Below are 24536 nucleotides of genomic sequence, written 5' to 3'. Positions count from 1 at the left end.
TCACCAGTTCATGGTCCAAGATTAAAACGGTCAGCAAGCATTGCTTGAGTGAAATGAAATCCCGCCTCGCTGCAGAAATAAGACGCCAATAGAGTTGAGTGTCCTCCTTGTACGGCCACTTGACTATAATGGGCTGGCTATGTCACAACCAACCATATAGCCACCTAGAGTAGTACAGTATTGATCTTGATATGGAGTTTGTGAAAAAAGAAAATGATCCTACCAGAGAATTGGTGTTACCAGTTACCATTAAAGATATACTAGATAAGTGGGTTGTTGTTGTTTTTTGGTTTCCAAATGTCCGGTCTGCAACAGTCAGTTAACGTGCCTGATTTTGTTTTCCTGACGAGCTGATGTTCATGCAGTGGTGAAGCATTTAAGTGAGCTGGCCTTGATTTCCTTTGGTCCTTTTTTTTTTAACCATTCAACACAGTATTTTTTTTAAGTTTGAAGTCTATGTCACATACGTAGTTAGGTTGCAACACAATAGCATCATAACAATTTTGGGGGCAACAACGTTAGAATGTTGATCTATGTAGAGATAACCGACTAATATGCCATCATGTCATTCCCTTCTCAAATCTGACATTATACTCTATTTGTATTAACATTTTTGGCAGAGTAGCCGGTACTTGTGCAGTGCAATTGCAGCAAACTCGGTGGATAACGATAAAATAAAGAAGGCTGAGGATAGCGATGAGCTACGTTGACACAGTAATTGAGAGCGTAACTCAACAAAGATCCTTTTACAAAGTATGAAACATAACAAAAATAACAAATGTCTTGACTTGGGAACAGATTATCACAATGACAGTTCTGTATCAGTAAAAATATGAAATAAAATAAATTAGGTTTTTTCCTTCTTCATCAGTATTCTGAACAGCTTTAGGTTCTTGATAAGTATTCTTTGAAATATGCATGTGGGAGTTATCCTCTCCACCTTGGTTTTTGCTAATAGGTCCCCAAGGTCTGACCTACTTGACCTTTGTGCCTTTGGCCTTAAATAAAAGGACTAACCAGAGCTGACAAGGCTTTCAAATATCCATCACTGGAGAAAAAAAAAAAAAACTGAATGCTTGACAAATGTCACCATGCTAGTGAAATTGGTCAAATGCCTAACAGTAGCACAATTTACCTGGACAAACATACACGCAATATTACAAAGTTCATTCGTGTAAATTATGCATAATCTAAGGGTCTGTGTTATGAGAGCTCATCTGCTGTTCTATGATTCCATCTCACTTAAAAACGATCATTTGCCTGCTGCATATCATGTGTGTTTGTTCATATCTCAATACCAGCAATGTATTGTGACAGACAGAACAATGAAATGCTCATCCATGCGATGGCAGGATTTACAATGAACTTGTTGTCGCTCATACAGTAGAGTATTAGCTTTGTTTTCAACTGTGTTTCAACTGGATAGGGCCACATTTCACACTAAGTCCATTTTTGACTAAACTGAGATGGGATCAGTGTGCTTGTACCTATTTATGTGTCATTTTTGGTAGATTTTTCAAATCTAAAGTTATGTGCTCTGGTGCAATCAAAGCTGGCAATCCACAACAGAGGACAAAGCAACAATGTGTATTATCATGTCAAAGTCAGAGTCAAAGTCATCTTTATTGTCAATCTCTTCACATGTCAAGACACACAAAGAAACCGAAATTACGTTTTCTCTATCCCGCGGTGACGAGACATATTACACGACAGACATACAAGTAAACGACACAATATAAAACCAAGAAGGCACAAACAATAAATAATAAGAATGATGAATAAATAATAAATAAACAGATAACACAATAAATAAGAGGAGCAAAACGGAGCCAGTGTGCATACAGCAGACAGTAAGTGTAGCGCAAAAGTACAGGACGCTACGCAGAAAGGGGAAGCGAGTTCAGGATCCTAACAGCCTGGAGTATGAAGCTGTTGTTGAGTCTGGTGGTGCGGGAGCGCAGGCTCCTATACCTCTTCCCAGAGGGCAGTCACCTTGTTCAACGGTTCATTACTCTCTTGGTGTTATTGACACTATTGAGAAACTGATATAGGTTACCTTGGTTAAGTTTTCAAATTAGGGTTTTAAAATTCGAGTAAAGCTTTCATAGCAGGGTTTCCAACTAGGGTTAGGGTTTCAAAGTAGGGTTTTGAAACACGTTAAAGAATTTTAAAACTAGGGTTAGGGTTTCAAAACATTGTTTTAAATTAAGATTTCAAAGTAAGGTTTCAAACTAAGGTTAGGATTTCAAAGTAAGGTTTTGAAACTAGGGTCAAATTAGGGTTAAGGTTTCAAAATAAGTTTTAAAGTAGGGTAAGGGTTAAATTGGCATTAGGGTTTTGAATAAGGGTTAAACAAAGGATCAAAAAATAATTTCCAGTGAGTTGTATTGTGCTTTAAATTTGCTAAAACATTCAATGTTTCAATTTTATACTGAAATTTCTGTGTAAAGCCATTGCACAAGGCAGGCAACCCATGCATTCGTCCTTGATCCCGATCCGAAGGGACTCTGGGAGAGAGCTGACATTGGCCCATACAATCAATGGCAAAACTGCTTTGGACACTACATTGACAACCTTGAGTCCCCACAAAAGGCCTCCTAACTCGTTGATGCCGTATTTTAACAACTACTGAGAAACTTCGTAGACACTGCAATTATGTGTCCGGATTTTGGGAATTTCCTTAATGGGGCGGGGCCCCTTCTATCAGGCTCGTTGTCAAACATTGCCAGAATACAATTAAGCAAAGTTATCACTTGGGAGAGGGGAAAAAAAATAGGTTATTCGCACAACATTTGACCATTTTACCGTGTATTTGATTAATTGTTATTAATTATGTATGTCAGGGATTCAATATAAGCTTCTCTGCTTAGACATTGCTCAGGTGTTTGTTTTGTGGGGGAGGCTTCTTGCCTGGCCCCGCACTCAACTGAAAACAATGTTCTAGGAGTCAATCTTGAAACACTGGCAAAACGAATCTGTGCGGGGATGTACATGAGCCTGCACTGTCATCTGCTGGTAAAAAGACAGACACACACTCTAGGAACTGCAATAATTGGATGCTTTTACAGGTAGGTCATGCGTTGAATTCTCACGCCCCAAAATTAACTATATGAGGATAAAATGTGATACCAAGAAAATAGAAATAAAATGAAAAAAGTATTCATATTTCAGAATTACCAGCCATTTAATCTATACATATTTATATATATATATATGCTTAAAAGTTATTTTAAAAAAACTATTTGACACTCATTTAGCACCCTGCTCCCCAACCCCATTGTGTAATGTTAAAATATAATCTGTTTTTTATCCAACAGACTCCATACATGTTCCTGTTGAACATGGCCAGTCGCGTCCCTCGCTGGGGATTAGGTGATACTATTTCATCCAGCCTTTGAAGGCCGCTCATATAATCTGCTCTAATCTAAGCAGGACATCACCAGATGAGCAACGACAGCCGAGAGTACTGGATTTGCTGTTCAAGAGAAATCAACGTGTGGCTGTCGTCGAGTCAGACAACATGTCCATCACAACCTGTCAGAAAGTTACTTTGATATCATGCTCGGTCCTCTGTGTATCTCTCTTCTTACCCAGGATGCTTTTACCCAGAGCCAAAAAGGAGATGGAACAGCTGCAGGGTGAGGAGACTCATCATGTCATCATCCATCCAACTTTGGTCTTATTTTTGCTGCTGCCAGCTGTTGCATGAGACAAGAGTGTGTTTGGTCTGGTCATGTTGTTGCCTAAACATGTAATGTTATGGGAAAATCCTACTATATAAGCATTAGCATATGTGATACTTTTACTTTGTATTTTATTTGACATTGACTTGCCGAGTTAACATTTCATTACATTTTGTATTGCCTTTTTGTAAATTGTAGATCACAATATTTGCAAGATTAAAGTGTAATATTGTTGTTGTCTTGTTTAGCTGGTCCTGGTTTCCATCCCCCAGGGATATATCAGGTGTCTAATGACCCAGAGCAGTGGGGTGCTGACCCGGTTCACTCCATGACATACATCGCTGAGGCCACTGCTAAACTCAGAAGCATTGGACAAAATAGTAAAAAACACAACTTGATGGCTCAAGTCATACCCATATATGGGTTTGGGATTCTTCTTTACATCCTCTATATAATCTACAAGGTTGTCATTATTATTATGGTTTATTATTATGGTTTATTATTATTATTATTATTATTATTATTATTATTATACAATGACCAATAACCATCCCATTGCTGTTGACAGTTGACTTACAATGACAAGAATGCAAAATCAGGACATTACAGAACAACTATGAGCATGGAGAAGAATATAGGTGAGTGCAGTACTCTAATTATTAGTGTAAATATAAATCGATGCAATTCATCTGATACAACTACTCAAAATACACCCACAATAAATGAAAACAGAGCGCACAGCTCTAAAATCAGCAGAAAGACTGACGCTAATGCTATGAGAATGAGGGCATCATAGTCACTATAATGTAGGAGGCAATAATATGAACGTGAAATACGGTTTACTATTTTTGTGCGATCTTAATTACCGCTTTACTGTGTCCGTCATTTCCATAGATTTAAGGAACTGAGCCCTCAATGAAGCAAAGACTTTCAGCAAATCCTTCTTTATACTGACAATAGATTTATGAAACACTCATCCTTGAAGTGCTTTGCAAAGACAAGCAGATGTGGAAACTTCATCCTGAAAAAAGAAATTTACCAGGCACTACTGATTCTGGGGGACGGTATAATGAGTTGTGTGGATTAATGCATCCAACATTTGATCTCTCTAAATCGGCATACTTGAGTTGTTTGGACTGCAAACTGCTCTCCAAGTAATAAAGATGGCGGATTTGCGAAACAGTTTGGCCACACCGATTACCTTGTATGGTAGTCCCCAAAATATGTGACGTGATAGATAAAAATACGTAGTAGAAAAAGGAGAAAACTGAACGGAGTAAAAAATAGCCCCCAAACAGATCATAAAAGTATCTCTGCAACACCTGGAGGGACAGATTATGCTTTTCTACAATCTTGGAGACTTCAAGTGCACAATAAAATGAATATAAATGAAACAAATGTGGATTCTTCATGATATGTCTGGAATGTGTACTGTGTGCACTAAAAAACACTATTAGTAACTGGGAGTTTCCGTGTTTGTCATTTTATTTCCATACGTGTTTCTTTTAGCAACTGACGATGAGCTACAGGAGCGACTACTTGACTCAGAAAGGATCATGGCAAGGATTGTCTCAGGAAATACTTGTGCTTCTGGGAGGTTAGTTTGATGACATACAACACAAAAATGCAATCATGGTGAAAGAAATCACTTGATTCCTGGGAACTAAATGAAATTTTGAAACCAAAAAGCAGCTATTTTGCAGCATGCACACCTTGCTGCCACCATTGAATATCAACTCAGAGACTCGGGGTCATGATTTCGCTTTGTCACTTTTCTGCCCCGTAGTGGAAGACGCAGGCGAAGTAAATCGACTCCAACAAAGAAAGAAGAGAAACTTCTCAGGCAGCTAAGGCAGATCGCACAACTGATGCAAGAAGGCCGTGTGGAGGCTGCCTCTCCAGAGATGGAGGCAGAGCAAGTCCCTTACAGTGCAGACTGGGAAGGTACATGTCCTCTGCCTCTTTCTTACAACTTGCCACAAACTTTCCTTTTTTAACAATTGAAAGTGCTTTTGTCATTTCTAAGTACTTGTGCATATAAGATTATGTTGGACCTTAAAATAAACCGAGCATCAGCCCAAAACCAATTCCTGGTATCAGATGTATGACAGAAGCAAGAACCTTAAACAGGACAGCGTGCATGCAGCGCATGCTGGGGAGAATTACGCACCACATGACTACTGAGTTTAGCCGAATTTCCAATACAATATTAATATGTTAGAGTTCACTTACCTGCATAGCAGAGCTGTCTGTTCAATATCGGTCACGTCACACAACTCATCAAAGGTTATTGGAAAGTTGGAGCTGAATTGATGTCCTTGATTTGCTGATCGGTGATAGTTTGCCTTCACTCTTTTTGCGGAGAGAGGGATGGCTTTAATTTGCTGAATGATCTCGGTTTTGGTTTTGCAGTCCAAAAATAGGCACTCTGTTGTTTTAATGAATGAATCCTTCATGGACTCGCCATCGGTGAATGGTTTTCCGCGCTTTATTATCTCCTGGGCTGCAACAAAACTTGCAGCAGTAGTAGAGTTTGCAGATGCAATCTACTTCTTGGAACATTTTTTTCCGTCCTGAAATTTCTCCACCAGCACTGCAATTGCACCTTTGCGCTCAGTTCCAACTGGGTGATCGGCAGCAAATTTAGCATGCCTGAGCTGAAAATGTCGCTCCAAATTGCTCCTCTTGTTATTTGTCAACTTCTCATTGCAAAGCAAACATGGAGGCAATCCTTCAGTATTGGCAATGAAAGCAAATCGGTCAGTCCATTCTTTCTTAAAGCCTCTGTTCCATCAGCAATCGTTTTCTTTTTCCCTTTTGAATCCATGGCCCATTTCTCACACACCTGTTTACAGCTCACCTGTGCTGCGTCGCAGGAAATTATATTTTTCACCATTCTGAAATTTGGTATTTTTAATATATTTACAACTAAATGCATTTTTACAGCATAAGAATGTTTGTGTCATGATTACCATCTAAAAACAATATTTAAAAAAAAAACATTTTTCCATTTACACGCATTATTGCAAAAAGGGAGCCACTAGGGGTGTGCTAAAGAGCCGTATGCGGCTCTGGAGCCGCGGGTTGTCGACCCCTGGTCTAGGGAAAATGCTAGTGAATCTCCATGAGGACGGGGGCAAAGGCCATGTTTATTCCAGGAATGAAGATGCTCATTAAAAAAAAAAAAAAAAATTATAATATTCTCTGAAAATATATATATATATATTTTTTTTTTATAGGTTACCCCGAGGAGATTTACCCTGAGTATGAAGGACCCGATTACAAATGTGAACTTGGCCGATTGTCCCCAGATGAGTTTGTCAACCAGCCCACTGCGGAGGCCCTGGCAGAACGAATGGAGCAGGAGGAAGAAGAAGTTGTAGCAAGGAAACTATCCATAGTACAAGAGGAGGATGAAGAAGAGGAGGAAGGTGAGGATGTGGAGGAACAGGAGGAGAAAGATGAAGAGGAGGAGGTAGAGGAAGAAGAGGAGGAAGAAGAGGGTGAGGAGCAGATAGCAGAAGAAGAAGAGGAGGAGGAAGAGGAAGAGGAGGAGGAAGCAGAAGCTGAGAAAAGACTTTTGCTGGTTCCACTTGCCTCCCAAACTGCTACAAATACACAGCATGAAAGATTAGGTCTGCAAGTACAGAATGAGCTGCAACGTCACAGAGGAGGGAGGAAGCATATTAGTTTTAATGACAGCAGAAATGTATTTCACTACCCAAAAGAAGATACCTATGAGGAGGAGATGGAGAAGGAGGAAGAAGATGAGGATGCTGATGTGGATGAAGATGATGGGACAGAGGTAGAAGAGGAAGAGGAGGAAGCTGATGAGGAAGATCCAGTGACAGAGGCGGAGAGACTTGAGTTTAGTAGTGCAGGATGTCCCAACCCTGTGGAAGAGGCACAGCAGGAAGAAGCCGAGTATTTGCCAATGATAGCTTTTGCAGAGTGTGAAAGTAATGTCCACAGAGACGTTCGCAAAGAGGTCAGTGGGCTGAGGATGCGAAACAGGAGGGAGATATGAAGTGTTTCCTTTCCTGAGTCTGAGCTTCTCCGCTGTTATCCATTTGTAAATGGTTAAACGACTATGGTTTTACTCTATTGACCACTTGAAATGATCATTTTATACTCTCAGGTACTGTACTTTTGTCAGATTAATTTTATTTCTGAATTATTTCATTAACGGAGGGGGATCAACAGTTTTGTCCTTGCGCATATGTTATGGAATGTTGTTTTGGTAATTTTTGTGAGGGAATGTAAAAGTTTGTAAGCTCTCATAAAGGTTTTTTTACTATGTCACTTTGGGGTTGTTATATAGTAAAACCTGAAAGTGTTTTATGATGCATAGAACTCAAACTAAATTCTCAATTATATACATCGCTTTAGGATATGCTTTGAGTAACTTTTGCATGTTTTACAAGGGCAACCGTAAACATAATGAAGTTTTATTTGCTCATCTTTGTTGTCATAATCAAAGAGTGTTTATACCATCACATAATTCATACATACGGCATTCACTGTACATCATCACAAGCACTGAAAACAAAGTGAGAGAAGCAGGGGATTATGAACACGAACCGAAAAGCAGACTTCACAGCAAAGTATCAACAATTTTGCAATAGAAATCCAGAATAGTTAGAACACAATTAAGTACAAGAATAGCACATCTGATAAAGATTTCCTCGTGATCCACTGTATTCCACATTTGTGGAATCAGAGATTGTTCTTTGCCTTCATTCGTTTTTCTTTTTTTAATAATGGTAAAGTACAAAATGTTGAGAAAGGAAGTCACCCAGCGCCTAAACTTCTCTATAGAAACTTAGGCTACTGCTTTTTAGATGATGAACGTACTCAACTGTCTCATCAGAGGAGTATAAAAATATTTCGAAGACGCAAATCGATGCAATAGGCTGTGACAAATCCATGTCCTTTGTTACAATTTCAAGAGACATCAGACAAAAGCACAATTTTACATCGGAGTGAAATGTAATGAGACTTCAAGAATATAATCTCGAAGCAAGTCATAATGGAACAGATTCTTCTATTTGGGCTTCTAATCAATAATGTTTGAATCATTTAAAGCAACTCTATGCCTTTCTACACTGGCGGAACTAGGGAGGGAAGGGGGCACTCGCCCAGGAATATGATTAGACCCCCCCAGATGCCAGGCTATATCATTTACTTTTGGGAATTTTCTGATTTTTCCAGGATCACCCCCCCCCCCCCCCCCCCCACACACACACACGTTTACACCTGTCCCTAGATGAGAACAAATAAGGAGGGTTTTTTTGGGAATCTTTTGGGTTTGTAAGCTTGTGCTTGTTTGTTTTACAGACCCTCAGATACATCCCTGGCACCTCCATAGGGCGCCAAATGAAAAAAATCCTAGGTCCGCCAGTGCCTGTCGACCGTTTAGTGATTGCAACCTACCAAGTGCATGTAAGCTTAGCAAGAACAGAAAGCGCTTACTTAACAGCCAAAGCACCACACTGCAGTAATCAAAGGCACACGAAAGGATTTACAACTATCTCATCCACGACCGACTTTAAATTAAAGTGCACCATTATTCTATACATTCACATGTGTGACCCAGTGACGACAATATTGTACGGTACACAGCACAGGTTAACATGTTTTTGCCCTGCTCAGGTCCAATCGTTTTGTGTGGATGTTTTGTCTTTGATGTGCTTGTAGCTCCACAGAGCCAATACTGTCCAAAGAACAAATCATAGAATAAATACATAAATAACAAAATAAATAGCTTTTGACATGCGTGTTATTTTGAATCTAGGAAATCGTATAAGTATTCATGCTTGAGGATGTGGGCTTTTTGTTTTTGTTTAACCTTGGGTTATTTTCATGACAGGTACATAAGATGTAGCGAACTTAAAAAATGTACAGTATGCAATTAATTATTAGTCACATTAGTCGCAATGTTAAACCGCTCTAGCTGGTACTTAAAAGGAACAGTGGTTCTTTAGAATATACAGATACTCCAAAATTTTAACAAAACAAACTGTTTTTTTTTTTTTTTTAAAGTGGAGTACACTTTGTGCTTGATGCCCTTTACTGAGCATCTTTGCTGGCCACCCCACCCCACCACACGCATCCATGCAGAACTTGAGGCCAACAAAGCATTTTGTGATACGCAGGATGCCCGTGGTACTCTGTGTTTTGGAGTTTGCAGCCCGAGTGTTACATGAACAGTCCTTGATGAGACCACACATAGACCAGATGGCCTTTAGGCTGCTATCTATTCGCAAGCTAACTTGCTGTCGAAGCTGGAAAGAGCGATGGCAAAGGCTTGAAGGGCGCACATTGGGTAGTTATAGTCCATGGTGAAGACGTCCTCTGCTACACGCCCAAACTGCATCACAATGTAGTCAGCTGAAAAGACAGACAGGAAATAAGAGCTTGAAATGTTTGCAAACTACCGTGGTTCTATACTAATAACATAAAAATGAAGATGGCTGGTCACTCTTTAACTACTCAGGTTCATGGAACTCACGGTCGTTGTCGTGAATGATTTGGAAATTTTTGACAGAGGCCTGAGTGACTCTGCCGTGGAAGTTGAGCACATACGATTGTGTGTCATCATTCCACACTGGAGTTTTGTTATGAAGTTCAATAACACTCTCTGTGTTCTTGTTCTGCCACCTTGCCAGCAATGACTCATGTTCCTACAATAGAAAAAGGAAACAACACAACAGAGTCAGTCAAAAAGCTCAGTTCAATATTCCAATGTGGATGTTTTAGAGGATGAATTGGAGAAACATACATTCCGTGGGCGAAGTGACACTCTCTCATGGTCCATGTTCATTCCTGGGATAATAACGCTCATTTTACGAGGTCCCTTGAATCCCAAGACATTGGTCTCCTAGATTTAAAAGATCGACATGTATTTTGAATCCAAAACATATGGCGAAAATATCACTATAGTGACTATGTTTAAACGATGCATGCAAGTTTTCAGGTGTTTTTGTTTTGAGCTAGCATACAAAATGTCTTTGACCTGTAAGAAAATTCTAGTCTCGAAAAAATAAGACTACAGGAACTCACATAGCAGATGGCTGCGAGCTCTTGGCGCATGTTGCTGTCCTCAAGGCTGGTGGTGGTCTTCATAGGGTTGACACCACTGTCATATACAGTGAACTTGGTCCCCATGAGATTTGACCTGTGATGGAATTAAACAAGTAAGCTCCTACTTGCTTCTTTATAGTAAGGGAAATGAATTTCATCAGAAGACTTGACCTCCGCACCCCGTCAACCAGAGGCCGAAGATTCCCTTTTCCGCTTTTCACGTCATTCAATACTTGCCCCATCAATTGCATTCATGTTTTTATCTTCCTTGTATCGTATGTACAGAGCAGTGCAATGACAAACATCTTCACAAGAACTATGTACATGTATCATCATAATGATGACATTATGAGTGATGCCATAAAGTGTTTTATTCAAAGCATTTCAATTTAATGAATATGCACTGTTGGGGTGAAGCGCCTGTTGCCATGACTGATGCTTTGGGGTTTTAAGAGAACAGAATGTGAAAATGCAAAATGGATTGACCTTTAACCCAAATGATCTGGCTAAGCATGATTGTAACTAGAATAATGCCTGATCAGCAGAAGGACTTGCACCTCCAACTTCCGATGGCTTTGTAACCAGAAACCTTTACAAAGACAAGTTCCTCCAGCTTGAGGTAAGTTTGTAATTACGCTGTGCAAGTGCATAAAATATGAAAGGCAGTGAATCATCTTCACATGAACTGTCAGATGGATTATATGACAAGGGAATGACACTGTGTGATATCACATTGTTTTTGGGGCGGAGCTAAAGCTTGTCACTGCTTCACTGCAAAAACTTCCTCGTATTTAAATTTCAAACATTTTGTTGTAGCTTATCCTCCACAGTAGGGAACTATTTAAAACACAATGAAAACATGTATTTGAAGTCTTCAAAGGCGTCATACATATTTGCAATTAGTCTTCAAATCTGTTAAGAGACCATCAAAAGCTTAATGTAAATGTATTACTCAATAAATGCTTACAATTTTTGGTTATTTTAGCCAAATGGATGGACAAGGAGATGGAGACCATAATGGTCCGAATCGTAAGTACCCGATAAACATGATTTCTATTTCCATTTGGTATACGTACGTTGTCACCGACAAGCTTTCGTTGTCTTACAGGCCACCATATTCACATTCCGACAGAAGATCAACCACCGAATGGAGACAATAATGACATGGAATTTATCTTCCTCTTGCATTTTATCATAAATCATCATATGAGGGTCTTCAGACAAAACCAAATTGGCTTTGTCAATGAAAACATTGTTAATGTCCACATTGAAAATCACGCTGATCATTTTAATCATATAATTGAAGAGAATGAAGAAAATGAAGATGATGATGATTTTGCTGATGAGGTTCAGATAGAAGTCAACCAGGAAGAAGAAGAAGAAGAAGAAGAAGAAGACGAAGAAGAACCTCAGCCAGGACCATCGAGAAATTATTCAAGGGATGATGCTGAACAAGAAGAGGGAACAAGAATTAGGAAACGTTCCTGGTGGTGGCACGAGTTTGAATATACGTCTGACAGCAGTTTGGATCTAGATAATGATGAAGAACTTCTACTTGGTAGATCCAAGGAAAGGTTAAGAGATGAAATAGATTCAGAAGATATCAAATCGCTTGAAAGTGTCCATGAACTCGCAAGCTGTGCTGATCTGGCTGAGGAAGGAGAAGGGACCAAAGAGAGCCAAGACCTCAGTGAGCAGGAAGCAAAGAAAACCGCTGTGCCTGGAACTTCGAGGCTGTGTCTGACAGAAAAGGCTGGACACCTGTCTGAAACAAAAGGAGAAAAATATTTCCAGTGGTGGCATGGAGTTGAAGATAACAGCTCGGACAGCGGCACTGACTTGGATGTCGAAGAAAATTCTCTTCCCTGTCCTTCGGAAACTAAGTCAAGAGATGAATCGGTAGAGGAAAAGGGAGAGAATGATTTGCAGGACGTCTCATCAATGCCTAATTGTGTCCATCGGCTGGCACAAAGCATTATGGAGACTGCTATGACTGAGGGGGGGCAAGCTTCCGTGGAAGACGTACGTTGTAGTGCACAAGAAGCAGAGGAGCATCCGGAACCGGATCAAAGAACGAGGTGAGGTCTGACATGAATTTGTAAGAAGGCTTTGATGATAACTGTTCTGACACAAGCACTGATTTTGATTTGTTCATTACTACCAGAGGGTGGATGGATCTTGATGGATCTTAGAAAAGCTCGGGGAATTCCGAAGATTAAAAAAATGCAAATGACTACTAAGTAGCCATCTTGCTCGCAGCTCTGGGAAAATCATCATGTCCGAGGGAAGAGCTTCCACCCAAGGCACAGGTTTGGGTGAGCTTGAAGCAATGAATGACCTGCTGCCGACAGAGAAGTGGACAGAAAACAATGGCTAAGGGAGACAAAAAGAAGACAAGGAGTTTCACTACTTCACGACAGTCAACAGCATGCTGTAGTCGCTACCTGAGTCATTGCTTAAATGGGAGCAGGCCTTGAGAGGCTGAGTTAAAGACGTTTTGCCATGTAGCACAGAGAAGAGGTTCAAACTGTGACGCAAATCATTTCAGATCCACTGTTGTCCCTGAATGCGTTCAATGAACGAAAGCTTGAACTTGTTTATATTTTGGATGAACGTGAAATGAACATAGCACATCTTTGCTTCTTGAACGTTTTTGTGAACGCGCTCATTCTTGGGTCAATGAACAGTTTTGAACGGCAGTTCTTTTGTGTTCAAGGGTGCCAGGTTTTCTATTCTGAGACTTCAAAATAAAACCCCGCTAAACACACTGTAAACAAGGCTCAAATAGGCGATTTGGCAACCCAGCCAAAAATTAAATGTGACGTGTGCATAGAGGAGCGAACAAAGCATGATAACGCTTCGGTTGATGCAAACTCATATGTCGCACGACAAGCAAGCAGGTTAAGAAATAATACATTCACAAAAAATGAAAAGTTAGTTAAAGCAAATACAATGTTACTTTAAATGTTTTGCACATTGAATACTTCATTTGTACATCCTTTGTTTCCTACCTCAGTCAGGCACCCACAGCAGATTGTGTTTACACATTCTGGACCACAGTCATGTTTTTGTTCAATTCATTAAAAGAAAAGGACAGTTCAAGCAATTTTGTCTTGTATTTGAGATTGTGAGGTGATAGCAGCACCTGGATACTAGTGGGAATGGAATGGGTGAAAACAATGAGAAAATGCCAATATGCCATTAGGGGGAAGAAAATAATTATGAACTTTCCCTTTTTGGAACAATAGAACTTAGTTTAAAAAAACAAAATGCAATTATGAACTGAACAAGGTCATTTTACAATTTGTGAACTGAACTTTGAAGTATTTCATGTAGAACATAAACTTTCCCAACACTGTTCAGATCCAAAGAGGCCAGACTTTACAGCGCTAATACGTATACGACAAAGGGTTGGGCTAGGACTGACAGTCGATGTGGGCAATGTGTTTGTCTTGACCTTTGGAGGACCTTACAGACTATGTACAGAACAAGGCTTTAATACATCATCACACTTCCTGTGACATCGTGGTGTTGCTTAGATGCCACACAGCTGGGAACACTCCTATGTTTTAAGGTTTTTAACTTGTACATAGGATATTTTCAGTCCAGTGGATGAGAAATATCTACACACCCCTGTTTTTTAACAAAAATGATGAGACCACAAGAAATTATTCCAAAACTTTATAACCTGCACAGCTTTATTGAAAAAAGTATCTCTTGGAGGAGGAAATGATAATATAATAATCACATTTGAATTGTTAAATGAATTGGGAGTTGATATCGCAACCTAAATTCAGTATGATCAGACTTTTAGTACCGGTACCATTAAACCGAATTTCACAATGATCCAGTGCCCAGGCCATAGAAACACAAATATAAAGATACATGATACAACAACAACACACCAGATTTACCTCAATTTACCAATGAAGCTTTCTCCACCTCTGGACAGATCAGTGGGATCAATGGAGATGAGGTAATTGGAGGTTTTACTCTTTTTTCTCTTCCGGCCCGCTAACAGAAACACCTGAGACAAAACAAAGTACAGTAATTCATTCTATTTCTTTTTTTTTATAATAGTTTAACACTGCCTAGTCTACGTCATCCTCACCTTCTTGCCATCTTCTCGTTCCAAGTGCAGGTAATAGGTGGGATACATGCCTCTGTCCATGCCTTTCTTATCCCTGGTGATTCTACACTTCACTCGGACCCCCTGCGGTGCAGGTCGCAATGAAAACTCTTCAAGGTCTTCCACATCAATGGCCGGTTCATTGACCGGTGGAGTTGGTGCTGATGCAACCTCCTGTAGAAGTGAAAAAATTAAAAGTGAAAGTTGGTTTGGTTGGATTAAAAAAAATGTCTTTCAACTGACACTGGCATTAAACAGCTTGAGGCAAGCACTCCTGGTTGTTGTGACATTTGTTGCCCCCATCTCGTGGCCGCAATTTAAGACATAAAAATTGGCTATGTGACAGCTCATGTCTCATAAATTGGGTCATTCAAAACATTTTTAATTTCAAGATTCAAGAGTTTTTTATTCGCCATGTTTGAGTGTGCCAAACAAGGAATTTGACTTTGGTAAATCAGTAAATTTGAATTTATCACAAGATGAGTTGCTTACACGTCCACCAGATGTTGAGTAGAACTACCTGTGAGATCCTCCAAACAAAAACATTCTATTTGTAATGAGATGTTTATCCAAAATTGAGCAGACTTTTGGGGAGTAAAAGAAAAGAGTAACAACAACAACAAATAAGGCCATGGATAATACACTATGGTCTCAAAGCATACTTTTACCTTGCAAGACTTTTTACTGGTGGCCGAGCCTGGTCTTGTGTTGTTATTGAGCTGTGAGGAAGTTGAGCTAATTTCATCGTCATCATCTTCTTCCTCATCAAAATTCATACTGCTTGATATGCCTTCACAGATCACAAAAAAAAAAAAAGAATAAAGTCTTAATGGATGCCAATTTTCAAAATAGCATTCTGGTTCAGCAACTTGATTGGAAATGAGGCTTTGGTGACCAAATCAAACTGCACCTTTTTTGAGCATGGTCACCCGTAGGTCCTGCTTGCTCTGTGACGGAGTGCAGCTCATAACTGACTCGCTCTCGCCATCCTCTGCCGAGGGGTGACCCACTGTTAGAATTTGGATTTGGCCGTCCTCTGACTGGCAGGCCAGGCTGTCCATGCCTGCTGAGCCACAAACAAATGACAGAGTGCACCTGAACACAGCTGTTGCATTTCTCGGAGAAAAATGAGCATGCATTACTCCAGAGTTGAATCACCAGATTTAGGACTTGCTTGTAAAATGAAAAACTTGACTTGATAGTCATGAGACACAACTTTCATTTTGTTTTTCTAATGTAATCCTGTATTATATGACTCTAATGACTGTGGAAATTTGTCAAGGCTGCATAAGTTATTTCATTTGAATTAATTTGACTAATTTGTATTGAGAGTTTAAAAACTGTCTTTAACTGGACTTTCAAATAGTTTATTTACTGAAGTTGAAGTTTCCCACTGTGTATTGGTTTTTTTTGTTCCGTTAGATTTGTCTCTTGCTTGGTCTTTGGTCCTGTCTGTCAATCCAAGAAGCTTGTGAATCGTTCATCTTAAATTGTGTCTGTGTCTGACTGACGGGTTGTCATTGGGCTGACCTTTGTGCTTCCCTCTCCTCTCCTTCTTGTCGCTGCCTGTTTGAGGAGTGGAGCTGGCTGACGCTCTGCCTTTTTTTGCTGAGCGAGGCGGCTGCAGGTCTGCTTTCATCTTCAGCTCCTCCTGCTTGGCTTCTTGCACTAAACAGAAGTAGTCAAAGTCACACTAGCAACTCTCAGGCAGGATGCATGCAAAATATGTGATAAAAAAAATAAAAAGAACACTGTATACATAGACTAACCAAACTTAGGTACAGTTGCACAACCTAATGAGCTGCAATCCTTATTTTACTGTAGCTCTTGATGGTGTCATTAGGTTGTCGAGGTGTACCGAATGGCCAGGCTATCGAGATGCATTTTTGTAAATACTTCAAATTAATTGAAAGACGAGCACATATAAACCTGAAGGATTTAATAAAAAGGTGACTAGGTGTCAGAGGATTCAGATTTTGCAGCGCGCCGATAAGGCTATTATTTCCTTTCTCTGCAGAATATTAAGCTGCAGTGGGACATTTTTCCAATGTACTTTTTCCAGGCTGAGTGACAGCTCATGAACCTGAGCTCAAAGGTGGAAATTAGATTTGTGCTTTGATTTCTGTGTGCCGGCACATGCAGTTTGCCCTGCAGAAACTCACCAAAGAACATTTCAGGTGTTGTTTGGCCATAACATTTGGTTTAATTCTTTACTGCAGCTCTTTCTATTTAATTAGATAGGTAGTATGCTGTGTTTTTTGTCTTTTTAGTCATATGCCTACTAGCTTTGTTTATTGTTTTAATGTTTGTAAAGGCTTGCTCAAGCAATGAATGAATGAATGAATGAACGAATAAATACGTAAATCAATCAATGAATACAAAAACAGTTCCACAATCGATTCACAATAATTAATTACATCTTGTTAAGGATCTGGATGAAAGCTGCAATCCTGTACTGTACATAGTTCCAAAGGTTGGCCCGGTGGAGTCTGTTAAGAACGATTGTTCTTTAAAAGTCACAAATAGACCCCGACCATTGCCATTTATCAGACAGAGTGAAATGGCTCCAACTAACCATGGTAGATGGTGCTGCTGTTACTGCTGAGGTAGGATTCCACCAAAGGAGCCTGCTCCTCACTCTGTTTGGTGCGACGGGTGCGAGATCGTCCATCCACATTAGACTGGACCATCAGGGGTTCTTGACGCTTCTTCTTCTGCTTTTGTTCAAGGAGCACTCGCTGTACATGAAAGCAATACATTTTTAGGCTCATACCGCTTTCATGTGATCTTAGATCGAGCCATTCCTCTGGACTGTCACCCACATGTTCATTTCCCATCCAGAATTCATCAAATATTCAAGGCTTCTATTAATGGAGGATTCAGTGAAGAGCAAGAGCTCCAAGCGTTTCGTCATTGTCAGGTTGGCTGTGTGTCCTGAATATAAGGCTAGAGTTACTTGCTGTAGAGAGTAAAATATGATTTACACACCAAAGTGAGCATATCATCAGTGAGCATACTGACCCATGTGGCTTGCATGAGTCAAAGATTATAAAAGGGTAGGTATGCAGAACACAGCAGGGGACTGACAAATATAGGTGAGTATAATAAGTCTACACACCCCTTCAAATGACTTTTTTGTGAAATCATTTCAAAACCTTTCCCGCCATTACTGTATTTTTGGACTGTGTCACACTTTTTGAATGCAGGAAATATATTATTATTAATTGCTGTCTCCCCAGGCAATACATACAGATGTAACCTTACTTTTATGAATGTCTGATTTCTTAACAGATCCTAAATAAATTCTCTGTGATGATACACTTTGTCCGGCACTGAGAGTACAAAATAGATCAGGCATAAAAAGCTTTCATCTGTTAGTGGAACACCACAGAGACCAGCTGACCTTTAGAGGCCACACGCCGGCACTGCAGGAAGTGGTGTCAGGATAAAAGTGCTGTTTTATCGCATGATGTCAACGTGTTCCTCTATTGCAGTGATTCCCGACCAGCGGCCGTAGCACTCCAGTGGGTCGAGAGAGCTCATAAGTGGGGGCCATGGTAAAATATACTGTTTCACTTCTTATGTCAAAGCATCTTTATTTATGAATTACACAAATATTTTTGTTCATCAATCTTGGCCAGGGGTGAACAACTATCGGATTGTGGGCCGGCCGTATGTGGCCGAAACCCACACTCTGGGTGGCCCGTGATTAAATTAAAAAAAGATGGAATAATGTCCCGCTCACCCCAAAAAATTGTTTTATGTTTTTGTCACACACTATAAAATGTTTGGTCAAATATTGAACTGTAACATTTACCTGCCGATCAAGCTTCTGTTGTCGGAAGTTGGTGCCCTCATCATCTAAAGTGCTGCAAAAAAAATACAAACACAAAGATAACATACAGAAAAATGTTAACAGTTTATCAGGGTCAATATTAAACCATATACTTATGGAGTGGACATGTTAGATCCTTGTGGTAGTCATTTTAATGTGCATTTCTTTTTAATACGTTTAACAGCATTTTATCATAGTGTCTAGCTGTCTGCAGATAATTGAGTCTTTTTTATTTTCAAGTTTTAATGAATTGATCAATTGGCAAACACACTACCTTGCTGATCTCAAATCTTGGCTCATCACCTGCGCCAGGTCACCATGGTGACAAGTGCTGCTGCAGAATAAGTTCACTTCAGCGAATGACATCAAACCCTATTAATAGGGACACTGCTAACCAGTCAGACAAATGAACAAGTGTAATCATCATGCCATGATGAAAGCGTATTAGAGAGAGAGAGAGCGAGAGAGAGAGAGAGAGAGAGAGACAGAGACAGACAGAGAGAGAGAGAGAGAGAGAGAGACAGACAGAGCGAGAGAGAGAGAGAGCGAGAGAGAGCGACAGAGAGAGAGCGACAGAGAGAGTGAGAGAGAGAGAGCGACAGAGAGCAAGAGAGAGCGAGAGAGAGCGAGAGAGAGGCAAATTTGTGGAGGTTTACTGTACTGCCTATCACAATACTACCTTCTCACTAATGTTGTGAATATGAAAATGATTTTGTTTTATACAGTCTCTTTACAGAAAATGTTTGTACACTGCATGATCGTAATGTTCATCTAACAGAAGCTTTTTATGAGTTTTGTTAAGATGAGAACATGGTGTTGCTACACTTGTTATTTGAAAATGAGAACTATAGGGAACATATGGACAACAGCGTCTGTCAGAAGAGGTTCAACAGCTTGTGAAGCGCCTTTGGGATTTGGATCTAATACATCATATTGACTCACACAATCTCGCTGATATTGCAACAGAGAATCTGCTGCTGCTGTGACTTCTGGTCGGCAGCATGATTACAAGTCACTGCAGCAATGACGACGACTTGCTTGGCACACAAGTGGCTGCACAATGTCAAGCGCATATCTGATTTGCCGTCATTAAATGCATTTTGTGAGTTTTGCCTCGCTGAGCAGAGTGTTCTTCCAAACACAACTGGGTAATATCCCGGTCTCTACAAACAGCCGTATTGACTTAAATCTTATCTGACTTGATGGCGCTCAGTACACTGACTTAATGTCATTGGTCTGAGCAAATGTTTAAAGGTCAGTGTAGCACAAGCAATGAGAGTAAAATTAGATTCTGAATGATTTCAAAGATGGCAGAGGTTTATGTTTATAAAGCATACGAAGGCAAGTGAAAAATAATCACCAAGTCTGAAAGAAAAGTGTTTTGACAATATTGTATAGGAACACTATTTTATTATTTATACAACCCTAAAATCAGACAGTTATCTGTTTATTTATTATTTATTATTACTCTTATTATTTATTGTTTGTGCCTTCTTGTTTTTTATATTGCGTCGTTTACTTGTATGTCTATCGTGTAATATGTCTTGTCACCGTGGGATAGAGAAAACGTAATTTCGATCTCTTTGTGTGTCTCGGCATGTGAAGACGTTGACAATAAAGCAGACTTTGACTTTGTTACCTTTTCTGGTATTGAATAACTGTAACTAAATTAATTTAAATTCAACAGAGAGCAATCTGTGTACCTTATGCTTGCAGTTTTAACAGTAATGTGGTCAACTGTTTTTAAATCATTTTTACTTTTGACTAAACGACAAATTGATACGGTGGTGTTATTTCTAGTGCTCTTTTTGCTGAGACAAAAGATAGCAAACCGCCTCTTCGTATGGGATTTGGCTGTTTTTTGTTACCCTTCTGTACTAATCCCCACTTCATATTTCCTGAGCTTTGAAAATCTTACTGATTGTTCCTTCAACTCTCAAGGCTCGACATCTGAAAGAGAAACATCAATGGCTCCTAATTAAAGGCAATGAGGTGCACTCCAGAAAAACTATAAAGGTAGATAAAGAATAGAAACCTATGACATGGCGAAGGGAAACAGACAAATGTCGATGACTAAATTAAAAGTCCCTTTAAAGTGCATATAGTCAATGTCTTGTAAATTCGACAGCACAGCAAAGAGTGTTGAAAACTTTGTTTTGAGTGTTAACAAATCTGAATGATTAGAAAACTCACTGGGTATACAAAATGAGCCTTCAAAATCATTAAAAATCGAGCCGTTCTCTCCACTCTCAACTGCTGTAGGTATTTTCCGCTGAATGTGAAACAATGCTTTGCTCAACTGTCAACTGTCAATCAAACACCAATACTATCACCTAGAAAAAAAATGGTGGCCCTGTCACTGGCTGTCACATCGGGCATTTTATCACCCCCCACTATTCTGCCTGTTATATGTGCACACTCAAGGCCAACATCGAGGCGCACTAAATCAACCTTGACATATTTAGATAGATAATTGCACGTTACAGTTGCACTGGACAACTGCTGGCGCAAGTTCTTATCTAGAGGGGGAGGGGCAAATCATGCCAGATTCCAAAATGTGTCAAGCGGTGCTGTTTTAACCACGCACAAGAAAAACTGAAATGCTGAAAAACTGTTTACCACAATAGCTCCATATCTGATTTCGACATAGTTCTCAGTCTTTGTACTTGTTTTCAGCAATTATCATCAAACATTGTATAAGGAATTTAGAAATCACTCTCAAATATAACTTACTGTGCATGGTCTCATATCTCCCGGCACCAGTGTAAACCTGTTTGAATCGTACAATAAATTAAATTAACTATAATTTTGGTTATTCAGCAGAGCATTGAATTCTCATTATAAATAAATCAGGATCCCTTGAAAGGTGTGGATACAATAAATTACATTCACTTTTCTCTGTTATTGTGAAGTTTCAAGAGGGGAAGTGATCAGCTAATTTCATGGGCTCCAGTGTGACGTTTCATGCAATTGTTTTTTGTTGTTGTTGCTGTTTTCAATGTTTACTGTATGAGCGATGGGTTCTGCTATTGAGTTCTATTCGAGTTGGGCAATAGTGATTTACTCTCTCTATGCTTAATATAACAACAGTGCTGAAAAGCCAGTTCGGCATGAATCACAAACATTGTATTCCAATCACACCCGCATTGAGGTTGAGATGTTAAAAATGACAGAGGGGAAATAGCGCAGTTCGTTCACATGTGAGAAGGGAGGCTTACACAGATGCAATAAAAAAGTATTTCCCTCCCACTCTGTGTGAAACGTACGGACAAACAAAGTCCTCCACATTCGCAATCAGTTAGTGTGTGAATAGGCATTAAACAGGAAGATAATGAATCAAACAAAATTATTCCCATGGAGGTTCAACAATTCATTATGCTCGAGAGTCTTGTTCAGCAATCCACAGATGGTGAGCAGTGCCTGGGCCTTTGTTGATCTTTGAAGGTAGCCTTGTTAGTAAAAAAATGTTCTATTGTTGGTATAGTGCTTTAATTTTATTCATTCATTCATCATCCGAACTGCTTATTCTTATGATGGCCGCGGGCATGCTGGAGCCTATCCCAGCAGTCTTTAGGGTGGTTGGCAACTGAAATTGCCGCCAGCCAATCTCAGGGCAAACAGAGACAAACAACCATTCACGCTTAGAATCACACTCACAGAAACCAGAGGACCCGGAAGAAACCCACACAGGCACGGGGAGAACATGCAAACTACACAGAAGCCGGAATCAATGATTTATTGGAGGTTTTATTTTCGGACTATTTACAAAAAATGATCTCTTGGCAATCTTCAGACCCGCACGCATGTGATTCAACAGCAACTTGGCTGCCGTGAAGAACACATCAATAAATACGCCGAGTCTTGTTTAATGTTCATAGCGCAATGCGTGAAAAAATAGTTGGAAGGAAATGAATCACGTGACTGCTGCTCAAACCGACCTTGAAGGTGAATCGCTTGTTTCGTGGTGGCATATACCGTGGATATATACAGCGGGGCAACAACCACTCATTTCTTAATAGTGCTTATATGCCTTCGGTGAGAAGCAGGGTAAACCCTGGATTGTCGCCAGCTAATCACATACCATAGACAATTAAGCATTCAAGCTCACACCGAAGGACAATAACGAGACTTCAATGAGGCTAATGATTTTTGAATGTACGAGCAAAAAATCCAAACTCCACACAGGAAGGCAGGAGTCCGGTTTCGAACCGTCAAACCTACCAGGCCGATGCGCTAACAAATGAACTGCTGCGTCATCACCCCAACCAAAATCATTTGTGAGAATTTACGTCACCACTATGAGCAGCAGGTGCGGCAATGTTGATCGTTTTTACTGTATAATCACGTCAACCACACATTTGCGTCAGAGAGCTCAACGCACCGATGCCGCCAAGCCTGAAGAAAAAAAAACACATATGCCAATCACACCCACCAGCCTGTACAAGGCGTTAATGGTGCAGTGCCTCTGGTCACAAACACACACAAGAAAATGCTTTGAAAATCGCACTTGCTTGTACGCAAGTTACAATAATTTCATGACTGAATCTGTGATTTTTATTCAATATACGTATCTGAAAGAAAGGAAAACTGTTGGGTTCAAAACAAAATTTGCTTGATTGGGCAACCTCAAATTAGAACCCCCCCCCCCTAAAAAAATCACTCCTCTGATGTTTCTTGCTGTCCTAGTTAGATTCCCACAGCAGAGAGGGAGGGGGGATTGAATCGAAAAGTCTAACACCGTGAGGTGTTCAAGTACAAGTATGTGTTTGTGTGAAATGTCGCCCATATTTCCAGAAAATAAGCACACCGCATCCTGTATTTCTAATGAGATGAGGCAGCCCATGGATTTTTAACAAGAGCCACACAAAATGAGGCAAACTGTTTATTGTGTAACCAACGACCTCTCTGTCCCCGCTTTCTCACTTGTCTTCCTTAAATTTTAGACATAGGAAATGTATTTAACATTTGCTCCTACCACCGACTGCCTGCCCTCTTTCTTTTTTCTTTTTGCATATTTTGCTAGTTAATCATAAAGAATGAGAAATCCGAAATGTCACATATTTTAAAGAAACAATGGAAACACAACTTTAAGAGGATTTTATGCCGTAAAATAATACTATTTTGTAACTGGCATTATAATACTAGTTGACAGAAAATATTTATCTAAAAATGTATTGACAATTCAAATTGGATTTTTAGTATTCGGCATGCTCAGAGATGGATTTACTCATTGATTTACATCTGAATATGCCACTGTCCATTCAGATCATCCTTATTTCTATCAGTCTGGAAATTACACCTCATAGCCTAGGGAGCAACTACTACCTGTCAAGGGTTGCCACAGTGAGTCACTGCAATGATGTTTGCCCTTCCTGACAAATCATAGACATTTTTATTCAGGCTTGAGCATGGACACATTGCCTAGAGACCCAACTGGCTATTACCTTTCATCCTGACTGGGATTTGAACTCCAATCCCTATGCCCAAAGTCATGTCACCCAGTGAACAATCTACCCACCACCACCAGTTTCTAAAAATGTTTCATTAAACTAACTTCAACTACAGCTAATGTCCAAAATGATGTCCTGAAGCGCTGCAACTAACGATTATTTTAATCGAGTAATCTGTCGATTATTTGAATCTTTTGTCCCACCACGACTGTAGTGACTCAAAGCAGATCATTACACTCATTTGGATCATTCTGTCAAATCAAGGGTACACCTTTACATCACAGACATGCACACACACACACACACACACACACACACACACACACAACTGCACACTGGCCAAAAGATGCAGCCTG

General features: G+C 39.8%; 2 protein-coding genes across 2 annotated transcripts in view; one reads left to right on the top strand and one right to left on the bottom strand.

Moving 5' to 3' along the window:
• Nucleotides 1-3520: 3520 nt before the first annotated feature.
• On the top strand, nucleotides 3521-7710 carry ric3a (RIC3 acetylcholine receptor chaperone a). The gene is made up of 6 exons (XM_061276685.1): nucleotides 3521-3638; nucleotides 3932-4146; nucleotides 4252-4321; nucleotides 5193-5280; nucleotides 5470-5627; nucleotides 6923-7710. The coding sequence occupies exons 1-6, from the start codon at nucleotides 3521-3523 to the stop codon at nucleotides 7708-7710; spliced, it is 1437 nt and encodes a 478-aa protein (XP_061132669.1).
• A 434-nt stretch (nucleotides 7711-8144) lies between these two features.
• tub (TUB bipartite transcription factor) overlaps nucleotides 8145-24536 on the bottom strand; it is a 35204-nt gene continuing 18812 nt past the window's right edge. Inside the window, exons 2-12 of the mRNA XM_061276124.1 lie at nucleotides 18713-18764; nucleotides 17471-17633; nucleotides 16426-16563; nucleotides 15806-15958; nucleotides 15564-15685; nucleotides 14878-15069; nucleotides 14681-14793; nucleotides 10746-10860; nucleotides 10465-10563; nucleotides 10195-10366; nucleotides 8145-10073 (exon numbers count right to left, since the gene is read on the bottom strand). Of these exons, the coding sequence (XP_061132108.1) occupies nucleotides 9940-10073; nucleotides 10195-10366; nucleotides 10465-10563; nucleotides 10746-10860; nucleotides 14681-14793; nucleotides 14878-15069; nucleotides 15564-15685; nucleotides 15806-15958; nucleotides 16426-16563; nucleotides 17471-17633; nucleotides 18713-18764 (1453 nt within the window). The 3' untranslated portion in view covers nucleotides 8145-9939. The remainder of the gene's footprint in view (nucleotides 10074-10194; nucleotides 10367-10464; nucleotides 10564-10745; nucleotides 10861-14680; nucleotides 14794-14877; nucleotides 15070-15563; nucleotides 15686-15805; nucleotides 15959-16425; nucleotides 16564-17470; nucleotides 17634-18712; nucleotides 18765-24536) is intronic.

Source organism: Syngnathus typhle, linkage group LG4, assembly GCF_033458585.1.
Source record: "Syngnathus typhle isolate RoL2023-S1 ecotype Sweden linkage group LG4, RoL_Styp_1.0, whole genome shotgun sequence".
NCBI lineage: Eukaryota > Metazoa > Chordata > Actinopteri > Syngnathiformes > Syngnathidae > Syngnathus > Syngnathus typhle.
Note: the sequence above shows the minus strand (reverse complement) of the source record. Positions and strands in the feature narration are given on the sequence as shown.